The sequence below is a fragment of the Biomphalaria glabrata genome, chromosome 13 (assembly GCF_947242115.1).
Source record: "Biomphalaria glabrata chromosome 13, xgBioGlab47.1, whole genome shotgun sequence".
Classification (NCBI taxonomy): domain Eukaryota; kingdom Metazoa; phylum Mollusca; class Gastropoda; family Planorbidae; genus Biomphalaria; species Biomphalaria glabrata.
This window is the reverse complement of record NC_074723.1, coordinates 15,347,843-15,369,233: the sequence shown is the minus strand read 5'-3', so window position 1 is coordinate 15,369,233 and position 21,391 is coordinate 15,347,843. Positions and strand designations below refer to the sequence as shown.

The 21,391-nt window shown below is 33.3% G+C and overlaps 1 protein-coding gene across 3 annotated transcripts in view; it reads right to left on the bottom strand.

Annotated features, from left to right (window-relative positions):
* Positions 1-715: 715 nt before the first annotated feature.
* LOC106057451 (multidrug resistance-associated protein 1-like) overlaps positions 716-21,391 on the bottom strand; it is a 56,625-nt gene continuing 35,949 nt past the window's right edge. The window contains exons 16-33 of one of the 3 annotated variants that reach the window (XM_056007994.1): positions 21,130-21,196; positions 20,480-20,606; positions 19,897-20,055; positions 17,165-17,332; positions 16,537-16,726; positions 14,316-14,415; positions 14,058-14,196; positions 13,635-13,721; positions 12,826-12,973; positions 11,799-12,109; positions 10,247-10,446; positions 9,325-9,448; positions 8,932-9,033; positions 8,327-8,470; positions 8,072-8,230; positions 7,657-7,823; positions 6,461-6,658; positions 716-5,919 (exon numbers count right to left, since the gene is read on the bottom strand). In XM_056007994.1, coding sequence (XP_055863969.1) covers positions 5,772-5,919; positions 6,461-6,658; positions 7,657-7,823; positions 8,072-8,230; positions 8,327-8,470; positions 8,932-9,033; positions 9,325-9,448; positions 10,247-10,446; positions 11,799-12,109; positions 12,826-12,973; positions 13,635-13,721; positions 14,058-14,196; positions 14,316-14,415; positions 16,537-16,726; positions 17,165-17,332; positions 19,897-20,055; positions 20,480-20,606; positions 21,130-21,196 — 2,738 coding nt within the window. In that variant the 3' untranslated portion in view covers positions 716-5,771. Of the gene's footprint in view, positions 5,920-6,460; positions 6,659-7,656; positions 7,824-8,071; positions 8,231-8,326; positions 8,471-8,931; positions 9,034-9,324; positions 9,449-10,246; positions 10,447-11,798; positions 12,110-12,825; positions 12,974-13,634; positions 13,722-14,057; positions 14,197-14,315; positions 14,416-16,536; positions 16,727-17,164; positions 17,333-19,896; positions 20,056-20,479; positions 20,607-21,129; positions 21,197-21,391 lie in introns of those variants that run through there. The other 2 variants (XM_056007995.1, XM_056007996.1) reach the window with 2 other exon arrangements.

Genomic DNA, 21,391 nt, shown 5'->3' with positions numbered 1-21,391 from the left:
TCATAGTTTTATTTGGAGGCTATTAATCCGATTGTTGTCATCATTCTTTTAAATTAAAAGTTAAAATTGACAGGTACAACACTCCTCTATCATCTTATTATTTTGGCAAACTAAAATGCCAGTCTGTCAACACGTGTTTGTTTGTCAAATGTTTTACGTGTTTCGGAGGTTCCTTCAGAGTTGAAGAGAATTTACTTCCTTGTCCAAACCTCCCACAGGACCACGGGAGATGGCAGAGGGCAGGGTAAGAACCCGAACGACGGTCCAGCGCGCATACCGCACCACCAGGCAGCTCATACAATGTCATCGAATTATGTAGGCCTATGTTGTGTAGTCAGCTGTACATATTTCGAGCCTAATCTGTATTCTGAATGCAAGTAGCTGTTACTTAGCTGTATGGGAAAAACTCAGTCATTCAATTCAAATTCAAGTTAATTTAACACTTCTGATCTATGTTCCATTTCAAATGTATATAGTAAATAGAAAGAACAGTTGTACCTTATCACATTATTCGGAGCTACATAAGGGCATAAAAGCAAACATTTCTTATGTATCAGTCAATCATTGCTTTCAGGATTGTCTCTCCTTTTATTTTCAAACCTTTGATTATTGCAGGCAAACATAAACAGGCAAAGATAAATCATCTTCAGTAAATATTGGAAACAAAAAGTAAAATATATGACAACAAAGGATATAGCAAAAAGTCAACTAGACATTTGACGAAATAAGAATAACGTTGATTGTTCTTTAATTCGCACTATTAAAATGACCCATACATTTCTGTTTACAAAAATACATCAAGATCAAGTCGGTGGTCAAGTCACAACTTGAGAAAAATGGCAACAAAACTATTTCTAATGTTCCTCTTGATATTTGTATCTCGTGGGCTATGAACTAAAATTTAGTGTGTCCAGTCTTAATGTGCAATTTTCCACTGTGCTATCTTTGGGATCTGGGGACATTCTCCATAGTTTACTTTTCTGTCTATCTAAGAAGGAGGACCCCCCCCCCCTTTTTTTTTTTGAAAGAGATAAAACAAAACAAATATGCTTGTGATAATTCTATATTTTATATTTGAGTCTGTTCTGAGCTGTGCAACATGGTGGTCATGTCCAAGCAGCTTCATGCATAAAAAGGATATAGATAGACATAACCCCCACCTGAATATTTTTTCAATGGCACTGTGTACACATATCTACACTTCTTGTCCTTAGGTGCACAGAGCATCCTGGTAACTAAATTTGTAACTAATTCAATTTTCATTAAGATGTGACTCAACCACCTTCTTGAACTACTGCCTTCAATCTGGAAGTTTCTACACATCCAAAAGTTGCTCCTAGTATTGTATGTTATGTCTGTCTATGGTTTGACAAAGCTTAAAATCAAAGTCCAATTAGGTCATCACACAATATATCACTCACTCACTCACGCCTCTTTCTGAAATTGGCAACAACTGTCTGAAACGACTACATCTCATGAAAATGTGACATTTAAACTAACAGACAAATAATGAAGAAATGCGTTACAAGATGGAGCTCTAATTGTTTCCAATGTATTCATTTCAACATGCAATACTAAAATGTAGCCTAAATACAAAGTTTACTGATTAAATGCTTACAAAATGATAACACAATGGATTATATAGTTGACCCTTCTCTGTCCCTGAGTTTAAGTGCAAGCCTGGATTGTTTGTTTTATTTTCTACTGAAACGGATGATGTCCCTGAGTTTTATGTCTCAAATTAAACCATCTAACATCCTCCTCTTGTAGGGGATGTATTTTTCCCAACCCACTATTTCAATGATACTCAATTGTTTGATAATTATATGTTGACAGATTTAAGTTTATGAAACATAATTTATAATCTTACACATGCAAATCGTTTTAAAAAAATCTGCAGTACAACTAGGTTCAGAAAGTATATATAGTTTAATATACCATCAGTCTGATGATAACATCCTTTGTTTACAAGCACAACACTTTTCTGGCTAAAAAAAAAGGTAGAAAACAAAAATGTAAGGCAGTATATTAAAACAGGAATAGACTAAGACTAAGGGAAAAAGGAAAAAAATGGCTTTAAAAATACAGACTTTGTGTGATTTATTTTACTGCTTTATATGTAGAATGCAGCTTTTTTTTTTGGAAATATCGAAAATACAAAGGTTTGATAGAAAACTTGTGGTTTTTTGGGAATAGCAGTCCAAAGTTTGCGATTCTGTCAAAAAAATGTTCTAAGTGAGCATCTAGGAGGTAAAAGGAACCTGTGTACAAAATTTGATGCGGATATGTATGACAGTTTAAGACATCTTTTTGTGATCAATGAGTGATAACTTACAAATATATAATAGATTAGGATTGGTTTTGTCTAAGAGGAAGTGGAAATGATGTAGGGCAGCGATGCCCAAACTACGGCCCGCACGTGCTTCTATCCGGCCCGCCAAAGCATTGGAACAAAATGTAAAAAAAAAAAAGAAAAAAAAATTTTAAAAATGTAAAAAAATAATAATTATTTTTTTCTTTAAATTAAAAAATTAGAATGTTGAAAAAATATTCTCTTTCAGTTAGGATTCTCACTCATTCTTTGATGAATTCCATCTTTATGTTTGGTATTTTAATATTCATAGTAAATATTTTTTTTATTGTAAGAACACAAGTGTTTTTTTTTTCAATGGCGATAAAACTAGACAGCTATTTTTAATTCTTGGAAAGTTCCGCTACTGTCTTGAGCTAGCCGTGTCCTTGACACCTTGTGTGTGCAACACAGATCATCGATGCATCGTTTTGGGTCTTGTTCTTTTGATATCAAAGCAATTGGTACCGTAGTGTTTAACGTTTGTGATTTAATGAAATGGGAGAGCCTAAGATACAAAAAGTGGACTCTGAATGTAGAAACTTTCAAGAAAAGTGGACAGATCTTCACTTTTTTGTTGAATATGATAGGAAGCCAACATGTTTGATTTGTAAAGAAAATGTGGTTGTTTTTTAAGAACATAACATTAAAAGGCATTATGAAGCCAAACACATAAACACATATGGTGGCATTCTTGGTTTGAGCCGCGAAGACAAGATTGCCAAGTTACGACTCGAGATTGGGGGATTGACAAGAATATTTAACAAAAAGAGACAAGAAAATGAGTCGGCGATAAGGGCCAGCTACAGAGTTGCTCACATCTTAAGTAGAGCGATGAAGATTTTTTCCGATGGCGAATGTGTAAAAAAGTGCTTGCTAGCAGTGATGGAAGAAATGTGTCCTGAAAAGAAGAATGCAGTAGAAGCTGTCAACATTTCTCACATGACAAAGTACAAGGCGAGTGGAAGATATGGGGGTAAATCTTCATTCACAATTAAAAGACAGAGCAGCCGAATTCGAAATGTTTTCTATTGCTGCTGACGAATCCACTGACATAACTGATACTGCGCAACTCTTGGTATTTATTCGCGGTACAAACAGCAATTTTGATATAACAGAAGAATTAGCAGCTATGAGGAGCATGCATGGGACTACAACTGGAGAAGACCTGTTCAAAGAAGTGTCAACCATCATAGAGGACCTTGCTCTTCCTTGGAATAAATTAATTGGAGTGAGTACTGATGGCGCTTGAAATATGGTTGGATGTCACAGCAGAATGGCAGCAAGAGTTATTAAAAAAGTTGTTGAGTTAAATGGAACTGAACCCCTGCGGCTTCACTGCATCATTCACCAACAAAATCTCTGTGGAAAGGTTTTGAATCTGGACCATATGATGATGATTGTGCTCAACACTGTAAATTTCATCAAATCACAGGCGTTGAAGCACAGAACTTTCAAAGATTTTCTGACAGAAGTAGAGTCGGAATATGAAGACGTTCTATTTCCCAGTGAAGTGCAGGGGGTGGGTGGGGGGGGCTGGTAAGGCGAGGAAAGGTATTAAAAGTTTTTTTGATTTGAGACACGAAATTGAAATATTTATGACCGATAAATCAAAACAAGTGCCACAACTGAACTACCCCTCATGGTTGTGGGATTCGGCTATTTTATGCGACATCACATCACATCTAAATGAACTCAACACCAAACTACAAGGGAAAGACAAATTGTGCTTTCCAAACAAAATTGCAACTCTTCATTCAACAGGCGAAAAAGGTGCATCTTGACCACTTTCCAACCTGTACCACTCTACAAAATGATAAGCAGCTAAATATGTCTTTCCCTAAAGAAAGAATGATCCAACTTCTGAGGCTCTTGATGAATAATTTCAGTGAAAGATTTGTGGATTTTCAGAATTTAAAAAATGAAATCCGTTTTTTTGAAAATCCGTTTGCTGCCGATGTGTCAAGTGCTCCGACAGATCTAGAACTGGAACTGATTGACTTACAAAGCCAGACATCCCTGCTTGACAAATTTTAAGTGCTGCAGACCATTGACTTCTACTCCATGTTACCTGCAGAAGCGTTTCCAAATCTGCAAAAACAAGCACTAAGGATAATCACAATGTTTTCAAGCACTTATTTGTGTGAACAAACTTTTTCAATGATGAAACGGGCGAAAACCATGTTACGTAATCGCCTCACAGATGAACATATAGATTCAGTGCTCCGACTTGGCGTTTCATCTATGCAGCCAGATAATCAGAAGATGGTTTTGGATAAACTTCATGCTTCACATTAGTTTATGTAAGTAGGTCCATAAATAAAACTATTAAAAATAGCTTATTGTATATATTTTATTTCTTTTTGGTGTTATGGCCCGCGACACAAATCCCGAAAATTATAATGGCCCACAGACCGAATAAGGTTGGGCATCACTGATGTAGGGCATATGAAAAATAAGTAGACATAGAGAAAAAGAAAAAAAGTGCTTTAAAAATAAGGAATATGTGAGATTTTTAAAAATAAATACTTTTAATATATAGAATGCAGCTTTTCTGGGAAATAATAATAATAAGGATTATCTTCGAGTCCAAAGATTAATGAGGAATGCAGTATATCCTGTGGCTACGCAGCCCCATCTGCGACCTAATATATATAATAGATTAAAAAAACATTAACAGTAAAAACAATACATACTTATGTTATGACAATAAGCAATACAATCTTATAATTATAGAAAATTTACATTACTTACAAGGCATTTTAATGCATGCCTTCAATGTTACAATTTTCAAAGTATAGATAAACAGTCTACTTTGAAGGATATATGTATTTCATCTGGATAACATAATATGTATATCTGTAGTCTAATTGTAAGATATATTTAGTTTTAAACAAATATATGATTTTACTTGGATTTAAAGTAAATTGCAAACCATAAGCATACATAATTTATACTCAGGATTATAATAGTGTGTTGATTATATTGGTTTACATCTATAATGTTAAAAGAAATATTCCTTTATGTCCAAAACAAGCTTGTGGATTATAAAAATTACAGTAACTTAAAGTAAACAAACATAGTAAAATTTGGAACAACTACTATACTTATCATAAAACTTGTACAGTTTTTTATATACCTTCATTCCCCAGCACATACACAACTTGAAACCTAATAATGAAAATGTCTTTGATGCCAAAATTAAGAATGAGTGCAGTGTTTTCCATCACCACGCCAACTCAGATGTGACCTGCATATTTTCCCACATCTGATGCAGACAAAGTTGTAGTCTGCCTAGTATCTTTTCAAGTTTTCTATACATCTTCTGTGCCTGTCTTCTACAAGGGTTTTTCTTTGGGCCTCTAAATGCCTCGTCAAGTATTAAAAGTTTAGAGACATCAATCATCAAGTCAAGAGTTGATCAACTTGAAGAAATAGCTGTTTTCTTGTTGGAGTAAACAATAGGGTTTGAGGAGTTGATCAACTTGAAGAAATAGCTATTTTCTTGTTGGAGTAAACATTGAGGTGTGCTGAGCTCAATTATCTCACCACATTCAAGAACCATAATTCTGAATGGATAGAAAGTTTTTTTAAATGAAAATTTGATTTTAAAACTTGAATTAGCTTTGTTAAAAAAAATTATTGCTAAGGTATGTTTTTTATTAAAACAAAATCACTTCATTCCAGAGTAAAAAGTCACTTTTTATGTAAAAAAAAAAAAAAGACATTTCTTAATTTTGATTAAAGAAGCCATTTATACATTAATAGAATTTTTACCATATGATGTTATCTAGTCTAGAAGTATTTCATCACTACTGATTTAAACTGATATGTCTAAATGAAAATAGACTATCCATTAGAGACCTAGCAGTCTATGAGAAAGATGCTCATCTATTTCTGTGGCTATAGAGGGTTTTAGGAAGTTATCACAGTTTGTTGAAACACTTTCCTATTAATGACTGTTAGTAATAAATACTGGATTGACTGAGAAAAAATTCAGGCATCTGAACTTGAAACCCTACAGTTCAGAAACAGAGTGCTTAAAACACTTTGCAACTTCACTCCCTTTATTTACATTTGAGAAAGCCTCATAAAACATGATTGACTCACCTGTCACATTCCATCATTGTGTTGATAGTCTGTGCAATGATGATAATAGTACAGTTTCTCAGGGCTCCATGTAGCAGTGTATTTAATACTTGAGAGTCTGTTGTCTCTTCATCACTGCAGTTAGGCTCTTCCATTATCACAACCTTACTGTGCTGGAGTATGGCTCTGGCTAAACAAAGCAGTCGCCTTTGACCAGGGCTTCTCATGGGATGTAAATATTGTTATACATTAGAAATGTCTCATTTATTAAGATAAGCATTTAATTAAAGCCAGCCAAGAAAAAGAAAGAGCAAAGAAATGGCAGACTGATGTGGAAAAAATATCAAAGAGAAAAAGCAAATGCTACAACAGGTGTCACACTTAACATAACAACCTTTAGATTAGCACACAACACCTCTTTGGTTAAAGTGAAAGGATGTACTAAAATAAGTTAGTATAGGGGGAAATAACAAGCTTAGTAATACACTAAAACCTTATTTGCAAAATCATGGTTTGCTCAATACAAAAGGATCTTTAAACTACTTCTCACATTCCATTCTGAGTTGCTGTTTTTTTATTTCAATAACTTTTCTATGCCCACAATGCACAATTAAAAGTAGGGTGAAAAAAGGGCTAATTTCATTTTGAATAAAATGAGTTCGTTGTCAGAACCCTTTGTTTGGCTATGCAAGTTTTGAATTAAATTATATGAAGGTATTACCTTCAATATGAGGATGTAGTCTAATGGGATCTCAAAGCAGTGGACATTGATGTTGACTATTAGGAAGACAGCCCTAGACTGCACTATGTGGAGATACATGGTTACCAAGAAAGCTATGGACAGCGAAAAAGCATCAGCTTCAGCTCTGTAAGAAAAGTGTGCCAAACAAAAAATAGTTGGCTCCTCTACCACCATAGCAACCTTTGTTATATATGTGGCAGGGAATAGGGCTCCACAGTTTCTAAGAGATGAGCCATAGTTATTGTACGGCTGAGGGAGGCCAACTATACTGTACAATAAAAAAATTGTTTATATCCGTCAGTTACACTTTTACCAAAGTATTTCCATTTCCTTTTTCAGATTTATAATTACATGGTATCAAAACATAAAACTTTATAAAAAAAAAACACCTACAAAAAAATATTTAGTTTGATTAATGAATAACTTCATAAAGAGTTATTTTATTTGGGTTACTTAGAAGGAGGATGTAGCATACCTTAATTTCAAACCATGTTCACCAACATGTGTTTCTAAGCCTGCAGGCAAAATTGACACCATATCCTTCAGATGTGACAAATTCAAGGCTGACCATAGTTCTTGGTCTAGGTACTGACCTTTGGGGTCAAGGTTCATTCTCAAGGTTCCTGAGAGAAGTACACCTTCCTAGAAAAGACCACATGCTATTTTAATAAACAAATTTATTAAAGGGAATTTAGTTCTAGAACATGTTTTAAAAAAATACATTTGACTTCTGTATTGCTATGTCTTATGGAATATTACCAATCATCATTCAATTTTAGTTTCATGGAACAATGCAGAAAGACTGCTGTTTATATGAAGACCATCCATCCTATGATGAAACTAGTTTGACCAATGTTTAAAAATAATTTAATCATTGTCCTATGACTTACCTGAGGTACAATTGTCAACTTTGATCGCAGATCATTAAGTCCAATTACAGATATATTGATATTGTCTATAATTATCTCGCCCTCCAAGTAATTCAACATCCTTAGCAGAGCCATGGTAAAGGACAACTTTCCAGATTCTGGTTTTCCCACAATGCCAATCTTAAAATAAACAAAAAAAAAAAAAAAGCAAAAACATTGTAAATTTGAGTATATGAGGTATATTGTTTACAAATCTATAAAAAGTTTACAATGTACCTTTTCACCTGGTTTTATATGGCATGTGATTTGCCTTAGCTCAGGCTCTGAGGCTTGGTTGTAGCTAGCTGAGTATTGGTTGATAATGACCTCTCCTCTGGATGGCCAGTCAGGAGGAAGTCTCACATCATTGTGATGAGAGACCTGTAAATTAAAGAACAAAAATAAAAGTCATTAGTCTGCAAAATGCTAAATTTTGACATACAAATTTTTTGCTCTTCAATTTATCAATCATAACTTATTTCAATTATTAAAGCCACTGTCACTTGATAAAACATGTCAATGGTCGCCGATATCAACAAAATTTGTTTTGTTAGACTTACCCAAAAAAAATCTTATCATAGAGTTTAAAATAGAATCAAATGGCTATAAAAAGTAAATCTTGTCAGAAAGCTGTTTGTTTAAAGAATTCAAATGCTTCAAGGTGCACATTAGATTAGTTAATGTTTTATAGAAAGTTAAATAAACACCTCTTAATTAGAAGCTATGCTATATAGAGAGCTGATGAGGTAGAAAAAAACTGATATATGCTTCTATATTTAACTGAGAAATTTAAAATTAAAAAAAAGTTTTTTTTTCCCTAACTTAAAATGTAAAAAATCTACCTCTTGTGAAATGTCCCTGTATTTATTGACACTTGCAACACAGGTAACATTAGATTTCATATCACTGGATGATCTCACTAGCCATTTTAAAGCCTGTGATATCTAGGACAATAAGACCAAGGCTTAGACAAAAATGGAAATAATTTTAAACCTTCAAAATTATATACTTTCCCATAAATCACTTCTCCCAGCAAATGTTTTTTCAGATAGCTACCAAAATGAAATACTGGGGAAAAGGAATTGCTATTTTCAGCTTGTTCTGATGAACTGATAAAAAATGACCATAAAGTAATCCTTAAAAAAGTGAAGTGAAGAATATTAAAGGGAACAAATATGATTTAACAATATAATATAACAAACAATAACAAGCCACAGAGCTAAACATAGACATACCTGCATGGCATATGTGACAGAAAGACCAATAAGTGCACCATTGACATTTGGGGTTAGAAGAGAGAAAATAATAGTAAAAAAAACAACTAGACTGCTGACCACTTCAACCCAGACACCTAGCCACCTGCAAAAAAAAAATTAACCAAATATATTTACATTGTGGTACAAGTAAACACCATATAGATCTTAAAAGCTGTATCTAATAAAACAAATAAAGACATTATGTAGTATTGCTGAGTCTCTACCTATAAGTCAACTCAAGGGAAACTTTAATATTTTGGAACCAGAGATGCACAGAGAATGAGTTTCAAAAGATATGAGGTCAGGATTCCACTTTTAATGGGATGTGTGGCTGAGAGGCTAAAACTGATAGGTTACCTATCAAGGGGGCTTGGCCAACTATAAAGGGGACTCGAGTTAGACATTTGACTCAAGCAGAGATGTGTTTGACTGAGCGCCCTAAAGACAGCATGGAAAATCTTATCCCCACCGGTTGACAAAGAAAATTGGAACATAACTCATGCTATAAGCATGAAAGTTGCACTATATAAAAACATTTATTTGTTTATTTGTATTTAATGCCATGCTAAACAAAGATTACAAATTCAAATATCATTTCATCTGTACAGGAAATGACAGTGAATTTTGCTGCCTAAGTTCTAATACAGTATAAGTTAATAACAAAGTAAAGTAACTTATACTGAATAAAACAAATTTTCTATGCATTTTAAAAATGTGGGCATTAACTTTTTCACAGAAATTTTTTTAAATGACAGTTGATGATTTGAGTTGAAAAAGTTTAGTTATCTAGAAACCTCTACATGACACTATATTTATAACACTATTACCAACGTATTGTAAATCTCCTATTCTTATTTTTATTCAGTTAAGCAGATAAAAATGTCTATAAAGATGATATTACCTATTAGAGGTCACACCAGCAAAATAAAACGCCTGACTTCTGTCCACAAGTTCCTTAAAAGTCTGACAAAATCGGCTGGCCACATCAAATGCTCGTATGATGTGGATCCCAGCCAATGTTTCAGATATGTGTGTATTAAGTGGAGCTTTCATAGCAGCATCCAATTTCTTCAGCTGATGATTTGTGGACACAAAACATTTCTAACAGGAGGAAAATAAAAAAGAAATATATTTTTTTAATTTAATTTTAAAATTTTAATTATTTCTCTACATAATTATTTTCCATGTTCTGACAGAACCATTCATTTTGCTCAAATGTATTTCACTACCCTGTTATTACTAAACTTTAAAAGCTTTTTTGTTTGTGTTCAGAAAATGTTTTATAAGGTATGCACACCTTTTTTTTTAGACAAAACAAACTGATGTTTATAAAACCAAAATAAAAAGGTAATATTTTATGATCCAAATTGAACAAAAAGTATTTTTTTATGACAGTTGATCATATTTTCACAAAACTAAATGTATAACATATATAAAACATTTAAATTAATTTGTCTTGAGGTCACTATCTTATGTCGCAACCACATGGATAATTAATAAAGAAAAATATAGGCTTTTTTTAGCCCCACTCTTTAAAAACATGATTTTTGGTAAAAACATTGAAAATGAAAAAAAAAATTTATTAGCTATTAAAAAAACATTTTGGGAGGAATGAAAACAAAACAAATGACTTTTTAAGCATCTACAAAAATATTATCAATTAGGCTGTAAGAATGGGCAAAATCAAAGATGGTATTGTCTATTAGGAGAGAAAGAGTTAAACAGCTAAATAATTAAATATCCACATAAAACTTAAAAACAAAAAAAACAACAAAAAAACCTATACGAGTTTTTAAAGCAATTGATACAACCAAATCTATGACCATTTATAAATGTAAATTGTGGTAAGAACAACATTGCTGAAAAAAATAATTCTAACCTTACTTTAGACTTTAAACTTTGTGTTTTATATGAAGAAATGTTTTATGAGTAACTTTGGTCCCTCTAGTTATTTACCCTAACATTAGTCATTTGTTAAAAATTAAATAACAAAGAATAGGAAAATTTCACTCAACTAGTTTGTACAACTCTTTTTATAGACATTATGAACAGCAGAATACTTTAAAGGGAAAATTGTTGCTTACTGTCAAAGAAAAATTAAGTAAAGATTCTAAGGCCTGAGGGAATTAGCTTTAAACAGAATTTAGAAAATAATATTTCTATTAACTTTACAATTTTGTAATTTATCAACTGCATATAATGATGTTTTCTTTATCATTTGAATCTATCAAGTTTAAAAAAAAAAATTTGTCAGGATTGATATCATTCAAATACTAACAAAGATGACAAAAGTTTATAAACTAAACAACAGTATACAACACAACTCTCTTTTAGTAGTTTCCTATGATTATATTGTGTGAAAATTAATTAATAATATTGAAAGAATACTTATTGAAAGAATACTTAAACCTAAGTGAATAAATTAAAAGTTGTGATTTTGTAAGATTACTAACCTGTAAGATGAAGTAAGCAATACACAGTGGCAGGATGACACTGATACAAAGGGGAGCATTGATGCTTATGATGACCACAATGGTAAACACAGAGAAGCCACATATGATAAACATAAATACTACTGAAGGTAGGTGAGTGTCAAGAACTTCTAAATCATGGTCAAAGTGTTTCACCATCTGAGATGTTGAAGTTGTATCAAAGAAATTCAGTGGTGCTTTTAGAATATGATCTAACATGGTGGCATGCATTGTGTCCGCTGTCTTCACCAGCCTCAGTGATCCCAGACATGCAAATGTCACAACAAATAAAACTGTAAGAGACAAGGATAAATTATAGCTTACGAAGATTTAGTTAACATGACAAATGAAGAAAGATGTTCATACAATTATACTTTATAGAGTAGCAAAGAATCTTTTCAGCTTAAGAAAATTATTGGGCAAATACAGTAGCTAAAATTCTTTTTAAAAAGTCTCGTTGGCATCAACATTGCATGTGTCTAGCAGTGAAAATTAATTTAGTTTAATTTCCAAACAAATGCTGAAGATGTGTAAGCATTGAATGGACTCATAGAATGTTGAATTAATAGTCTGTGCCTTTGTCACTGAAATACTACTTAGCAACATGCCTCTTTTTTTCAAACAAAATCTGCAGCTTAGTGTTCATTTTATACTTGCTTGCTAATTTATTAACTAATCTAGCTAACATTACATTTATTAATAAAACTTTTCAATTATTTACTGACATTAACTTTATTTATTATGTCTTCTCTATAAACATTATGTTTCAGTGCATATAAATGTGCAATTTTTTGTTTTGTTAGGCTGACAGTAACATTATGGCTCATGACTTGTGTATTAATTCACTATATTCATTGTTTGATACCTTGACTTGAGTGTGACAAACTAGTTTGTTTATGAATCAGGGCTAGTCAATGAAGATGACACTTTATTAAATGCCTAACCAAAAATTAATCAGAGCAAGCTTATTAAAAAAGGGATCATGAAGCTTAGAAGTGCTGATACCAACCTTGAGCAATGCCAAGGGCTCCAGACCAATTTAGATAATAGCTATTTGCATCCACCATATCTAGAGAAGTGAAATTGTCTGACTTGAAAATGAAACGTGGATCACTTGTCCACTTAGTCAGCCATATGTTGGTCAATAGACCAGACACCTAGTGATAAATTATACAATTACTGTATTATTTTGATGTCAGAGCAGAAGTTGGATAGTAATTTTAACACACACAATTAAAGATGAATAAGAAAAAAGATCTTGCATCTTAGGCATATTATTGGAAAAGAACATTAGCTTCTGTAAATAAACAGCTGGCACGGTGTTGTTCTAAAAAATTCATAAGTGGGTGTTGGAAGATAAATAAACCCATGCTAAGCTTGGAAGTCCATGGAAATAATCCACTATATAGGTCTTGTGATGATATTTCACTTGGGCAATGTAGACAGTCACTGAGAGATTGGATCACCAGAATGTCATTTAGTTTTCAAAGATGTTACAATGCAGCTAAACTCTGCTAACAATAATCATCTGCTGGCACTATGCTACTAAGTCTGTGGCAACACACTTTGAGAACATAGTAACCCCACACTCTTAAAGCTTTATGACACTACAATAATAGAATGAGCTCTCTGACATCACAAAACAAACATTTATAGTGCCATTTTAATATTAAATACAAAATAAATAAAAAGCTATTTTTAAAAATAATTCAACAAATGTGTTGCATAGTCTATATATTTTTTCTTATCCCCCTATAAATATTTGTATTTTGTTTATTAACTAAGGTAAAAAAAAAAGTTTACAAAAAATTATTTTACCTGGTGGAAGAGGAAGATTATAAAAATAACAAATGTCCAAGATACACCAACATTGCCAATGTACGAGAGATAGGCACTAAAGCTGATCTGTGGAAGACATATACAATAGATTACAATATAAAGAATCATCCTCCAGTTCTTTATCTAAACTTTAAACCATTTATAATAAAAATTATTTCTATAATAACACTGACTGACTGAATGTAGATCAACTTATATTATGATATTATTTTGTATTTTATGTTTCAAATCAATGATTACTGTCATAAAAAAAAATTCATTAAGTCATTAAGAAAAAGAAAATCTTTTGTTTTTTAATTAGCCAGCACAAGGATATTCAGTAATTGCCATTTAACAATTGAGAAAAAAAAAAATTATTATTGTAAATTTATCTGCTTCCTTACAGTGACTAGACAGACTCACATTATGACTATCCATAGCTACCATCTTTGTCAGCCTGTGACTTTCACCACTGATAGACTCCATAGATGTTAACCTGCAAGTTTTCTTTTCTTCTTTCTTATCTGGTGGAGAACCACAGCCACTTGACATCATTTCGAACCTTAGAAATTATATCCAATACATAGGTCAAGGAAAAAATAAATTAATGTGAACTTAAATTTCAATTACATAAAAAATTATTCAACAAATAAAACTGGAATGATTCCAACAATTTCTGACCTGGTCCTACAGTAGTTTATTACTTCCTCAACAGCAATGTCCTCAGAATGACTCTTCACAGCTTTAACGTGTTCCCACATTTTATTTCTCATTTGTTGAACTAAAGTGTACAAAAGAATTTGGGAATTTAAATAGTTCATTGAAACTTTAATAGTAAAAATCCTGACAGGATATAGATATTTTCAATTGATGAATGTACTGTTATGGAAGACAATAACTGTTTTAAAAATAAGCTAATTAGTGGACATCAAAGAAAGTAAGTATTTAGGGAAAGTGAATGATGACTTAAACATGTGGAGTAATAAGAAAGAAATTTAAGAATGTTTTTGTTCCTAGCACAAAAGAAACTAAATCCCATATTGATGCCTCAACTCCTCACATCAACAGACAAATAAAGAAGATTAATAAAAATGTTGTTTAAAACAGAAAAAATAAAATAAACCTACAAATTTGGAAATTTAAATACTAGTAGTAAATCCAAAATTGCTACCAATATATTCAAACCAGCATTTTCAAAGCCTAGTTATTATAGATCTACATCTTTTAATTATTTGTTTAAAAAGCTGAAATGTCAAAACACAAATAACATTATAATATTTAAAGATAAATCATAAATAAATCAAGCAAAGGTCATATCTTTTTTTACAACTTCTCAGTGGACCCTGCTATGATGAAACTATTTCCACCAAGACATCACTAATTTAATTATAAATACGGTGAACTGAACTAAAATGAGAAATTAATTTTCAAAAATTTTTGCGCATATACCCCACATACTCACATACCCAGCACACATGTATAGGCTACACAAAAGAAAAATAAGTAAAAGCAAAATCGTACAACCTACACCTTTATATACCCCCCATGTGCAAGGAGTAACTTGCAGTAAACTACCTAAACTACCGGTACATAAAGTTATTGCCCATCATACTCCTGTCCTTCGAGATGCAACCATGCTTCAGATATTGTTCTAACAAGCAACCAATAGAGCACAACACACAGATGAAATACAAGCCTACAGTCATACCTGTATTATGTTGTTTCATATCTGTAGTATGTTGTATAAAGACCCACCAATATGTCCATAGCTCATTAATGTTATGTTTATGCATAAAACAAATTTTGTAAAACCTGCACCTTTGTATACTCTGCACAGTTTCCATTTATTTGTAAAAAATATTATAACCCACAACACAGGTTATATGCACAAAATATGGTATGCTTATAGCAACATTTCTATGGTATATTTCTTACCAAGTTACAAATGCAGTGTTATTGTAAGAACTGAAAGTGCTTAGGATTTTTTTTTTGCTCTGTACAGAATGAAAGCTTTAAAGATTTAAAAGATTTCACATGTTCCACTAAACAAGACATCCAATGCAAATCAATATTTGCCTACATCACTTTTCCTACAACTGAAGTACACAGCTCTTCTCATTTGGACATAAGCATAAAATTCCAACAATATACCCATCTCCCAACAAATCAATGTATTCAGGACATTATTGATCACAATAAAAAATAATTTTTAACAATAATTGTGCCAACTGAGAGTCCCCAAAAATACCCTTGTTTTAATGTTTTAACAAGTAAACCCAGGACAGATACAGAACAAGAAAATACTTAAAAAAAAAAGCTTACATTAAGTGTACTTTTATCAATTAGTTTGGATCAGTCATGTAATTAAATTTGTAATAGATCTAGACTAACAATAAAAAGCATTTATAAAGCTTTAAAAAAAAGTGGAAACCACCTGGATTCCAACACATGGTTCAAGTCTGCTCAGGTTTCTCAAGCCAACACAGTAACCACTCTGCTAGTAGAGAACTTATGAACATGGGAGATTGTATAGTGATCTATTGTTTCTATAGTCTCGTCTATTTTTCAGGTTTGTGTTCACTAAGACTCAGACAATGACCTATATAAAAGGGACTTATTCAGCTTATACCACCACTTCAGTCATTACAATTTCTTTCCCTTGTTCAAGATACCAAAAAAATATTTATTATCAATATTTAATTAACTAATTGGGTTTTTTTTTGTTATTAATTCTTATGTTGTCAGGTATAAGAAATAATTGTGCCAATTTCTGCTTAATCTGAGATCAGTTGTGGGAGAAATAACGTGTACAAACTTTTTACCAGACAGACAGACAGAGTGAGTTGATATAAGCTTTGTAAAAATATAATGACTGATGAATAGTAGTTTTAAAGACTAATACCTTCATCATCTTCTACAGCCTTGGACTCCAGATCATCTCTCAAAATATTGAACAGATATTGTGCCAAGTGCCCACGAGTCTTCATGAGTTCAAGATATGAGCCCATTTCACTAATACGACCATCCTGCATGACTACAATAACGTCAACAAGAGGCAGCCAATGGATGGAATTTGTAGACATGATTCGAGTCTGGTTTAAAAAAAAAAAAAATACTTATATACTTTTACAATGCAAGCTTTATGTATTAATACTTTTAATATTGGTCTGATAAATGGTAGCTCTAATGCTGAGTTAATAGAAGTACAACATTGAAAGGCAATTTCTAAAACTACTTGCTAAAAGTGATATATCCATGACCTAGAGGATGAACAATTCAATAAAAACATTTTCTTTTTAATAAAATAAGAAATGATAATGTTTCTTGATTTTTTTGTATTGCTGTTTGAAATTCACGAAAAGATTTTTTGTTTTCATATATCAAATCTACTGCTTTCTGGTCATTTAGAGCACTCTTAGAATTGCCACAACAATGGTCTAAGTACCATTTCTGTAAGAGTAGGTGCACCATAAATGAGAGAGAATCTTAAATGATGTAAATTTAAATTCTCAAAATATACACACACCAACCCTGTTTTTCATCAACCCTTTATGTGATAGAACCTTCTGATAAATGTGTTTGTCATCTTGTGGGTCAAGATCTCTCAGTGGGTCATCTAGAATGTAGAGGTCAGCATTTGAATACAGAGCTCTGGCCAAACAGACCTTCTTTTCCTGATCACAGTTCAGATTTAGGACCTGAAAGATATACATTGGATCAGTTCTAGTTAACAAAAAAATGTAAAACAATTTTACATTATCCAACAGCAAATGTTTTCCATTTGCCAACTTTAAATAATTGTTTTTTAAAAGTGACTTGATTTAAAATGACAAATGTAAAAAAAGCTACATTAAAATACTGCTATGACTTTGCCATGCGCACCGCCATCCAAGATAGTGCAGAAAGAAAGTGCGCACTATCTGTGACTAAGCAAGTCGGATGTTGACATTAGGAGACTAATGATTTCCGCCCAAGTAGAGAGCCAATATGGAGATGCTGTACTCAAGGCAGATGCCCTTTGTGTTTGTCATGTCTCTATGTAAATAAACGTCTATGTCTTCGTTGAGTTGCCTCACTTAAGTTATTACAATTGGTGTCAGAAGTGGGATTTATAGGCAACTCAACGAGAGGAGGTAGGATTAGATCTCTATGGCATCGTTGAAGCTATTACATCAGCTCTTAATTAAAGAGCTAAGACAAGAGCTTCGAGACCCAGGTTTAAAACCTGTCGGTAGCAGGGAAACGCTCACGGCTCGTCTGCGGCAAGCTCTGATCGATGAAGAGAAAGATCCGGAGACTTATCAATTTGAAATTGAGCCTGGGATTGTGATGTAATGGGCAAGATCCAAGACTGTGGGGATGCATTAAAGGAACAATTGAACATGATTAGGAATATGATGAGGAGCATGATGTGGAACAAAGTAGATGAAAGTGTGTTGCCAGTAGACGGCCAAATAGACCAAAGTGATAACACTGTGTCGCAAGCAAAAGGAGGAATAAACTCGTTAGGGAAGGAGCAGTTGCCTGGTCAGGACTGTGGCTGCACAAACAGTGGTGATGGAGGCGCTGGGGATTGGAGCGCCGTCTGTGACTGTGTTGTGGGCAAGTCTGTCGCGGGTGACTTTCAAGGCGAGTAACGTGACGACGATTGCTGCGACGATCTGAACGGTATGTTTCAAATCGAAAGGAAAGAAACAAATGAAGAAACAAGAGAAGTCTGTTATGTGCCTGAAGTATTTGTTCCTGTTGTACCTGTTACCAGTACCTCAACGAGCCGGACAGATCAAGACAACGTTGGGTCTGCGTCCAAGCTTTCTGCTGTGGACCTTAAAGACCTCTGTTTATCTGTCAGTACCTTTGACGAGAATTCAAACCATGAAAGCCTGAAGACCGTTTCTGATTCCTTGCCTTGGATGACGTCGGGTGAAATTGTGAATACGGGCCCCAACAATGGCCGAGACAGAAACAACGAATTTGACTTTGGCAGCGGCATAAGAGAGAACTCGATGCTTGGCAACTGCATCCAGACGATTGACATGAACTGTATATGCGGCGCCATGCGGGGACAGTGCCCATGCCAAGAAACCCAGCTACAAGATCTGAACTTGACAGAAATGTGTACTTCTGCCCACATCAGAGAGAGTGACTTGAACGGTTGTGAATTAATTCCAGCGAAACCTGATGTAGCGGTGGAAGAACATTACAAGGATGCTTCATCGGCATACCTTACAGATGAGGCTGAGAAAGACTATGTGCCTGAAACCATGGCTACCAGTGGGCCTACAACTGTGTCACGAGACATCCATGGAAAAGGTCCGCTGACTCAGCGTCTTGGAACAACAACCCTGGAATCTACAAAGATTGCCACAACCTCCATTTGTGTTACGTGGCTGGCAACCATGACCTCCACTAACTCTCCCTGTGTCATCTGGCTGGCATCAGCGACTATCGTCATGAGGTTGAAGCAGCGACCACGACATCGTCTCAAGCGTAGACTGGCCAACTGAAGGAAGAGGAAGCGACGGCCACGGAATACTGTGCAGATGGCTTCGTGGGCAACAGGCTCCCTGCCGTCTGTGGCTCCCACGGATCGACCTCCACCTGAACTGTCAAACCTCAGCTGCAGTGTTTCTTTTCGGGGCGAAAAGTGCTAAGACGGGGGCAATGTTATGACTTTGCCATGCGCACCGCCATCCAAGATAGTGCAGAAAGAAGGTGCGCACTATCTGTGACTAAGCAAGTCGGATGTTGACATTAGGAGACTAACGATTTCTGCCCAAGTAGAGAGCCAATATGGAGATGCTGTACTCAAGGCAGATGCCCTTTGTGTTTGTCATGTCTCTATGTAAATAAACGTCTATGTCCTCGTTGAGTTGCCTCACTTAAGTTATTACAATACTAAAATAACTTAAAACTCAGAATATAAAATATGAATGGATAAAATATTGTACCCGAAACAAGATTCTGTAGACTGGATAGGAGTTGATAGAAGAATGGTATGTGATTGTATGAACATAGATGTGTGTCTTCTTATTTTATAGAAAGGGATTGTGGTGAGATGGGGTTTTGAAAAGGATTAAAAACATAGGATTGTATGGATAAAATAAAAGTTGATCTGAGAATAGTTTAAGAAACTAGAATGGTAAAAGGTAGATACCAATTAAGTATGAATCATAAATCCTTTCATGTAGTTTCTGTTTCACTGACATCTATTTTTTTTAAAACATGCATAAATGAATAAAACAAACAATTAAACTGTCACCTCCTCATCCATCTCTGTGTTACCAAGCTCAGGTCTCAGAGCACATGCTTCTATGACTTTGTTATATCTTTTGAAGTCCATGCTAGCCCCAAACAAAATATTTTCTTCTAGGGAGCAATCTTGTATATAGGACTTCTGGGGCACATATGCAATATGATTCTACAAAATAAAGATAGAAAATAAATTTGAAAATGTTATAAGTAATAAAATGTATAGAAATTTTTTTGACCATTCGATTTATAAAAATATATGATATATAAATAATATATAAGGGCCTTATATATATATATATATTTTTCAAATTAAGAGAATATTAATAATTTGTATATATTTATAGTACTTATGAGTACAGCTATAATTTTAGCAAGTTTAAATTTATATTTTTCTATTCTATTCTATGTGTATCTTTTCATTCTGAAAATATATAGGCCTACTCTGTATAATAAATATAAAGGCAATAAGTATAAATAAACATATTAATTATCTTAAATGTAAAGTTTGATTTGAATTAAGATTTTTAAGACTGTAATGCAAACAATCAAGAACATTTCTTTTTTAAAAAGAAATGATATTTATTAATTACCAAAGTGCTAACATGTCCTTGATGACAAGTAGTCTCCCCTAGTATAGCAGACAGCAATGAAGACTTGCCACTCTCAGAAGACCCGACAACAGCAACAAAGGAACCATGTTGGATCTCCAAGTTGATTCTGTTTATAATCAAATACAATAAAATTATAGTGTATTCAACAGAGTCATCAATATTTTAATAAAAATCACAACTTTTTTTATACATTGAGAAAGAAAGAAATTACTACCTCAATAAAATGATGAAGTAGTCTGCCCCTAAGTAAAACCTTAGGGACTATATTTTCATAGCACAAAATGATATAGACTGGTACGCAATCTGTATAAATGATTTGTAATTCTCAACAAACTGAGATCCATTGGACTGGACTATATAATTTCTAGCAAACATTTTTGTTGTTTTTGTCCAAGTTTCCAGCATGTAAAGTGTGTAAACATGTAAAGTTATGTAAAGAAAAAAAAAGCCTTTTTAGAAGTGGCTCTGTATACTGATTATAATCTTAATAAATGAAAATTATACATACAAGTTGTACAAGAGTTGTAAAATATGTAAACTTAAAGAGAAAATTGGATTGAAAGTTGATTAATTATGTATAAAACAAAATAACTAATGAAATTTAAAACTACTTTATTTACTGCACTCACCCACTAAGTCTAAAGTTATCCTTGGAATTCCAGGAGAAAATGCCTTTCTTGATAGACACAGCACAATCTAAATGTGCAAACATCATTTCAATTAACATTAAAAATGGTTCTGTTTGGATCTAAGGGTTCAGTTATGATTTAACTCTTTCTCTCCTAACTGACGATACCAGCGTTGATTCCACCAGAATGTGGTAAATAATTACGGAGAGAAAGAGTTAAACAATATAAGATCCAAATGCTAAATAAAAAATGTTTATTAGGA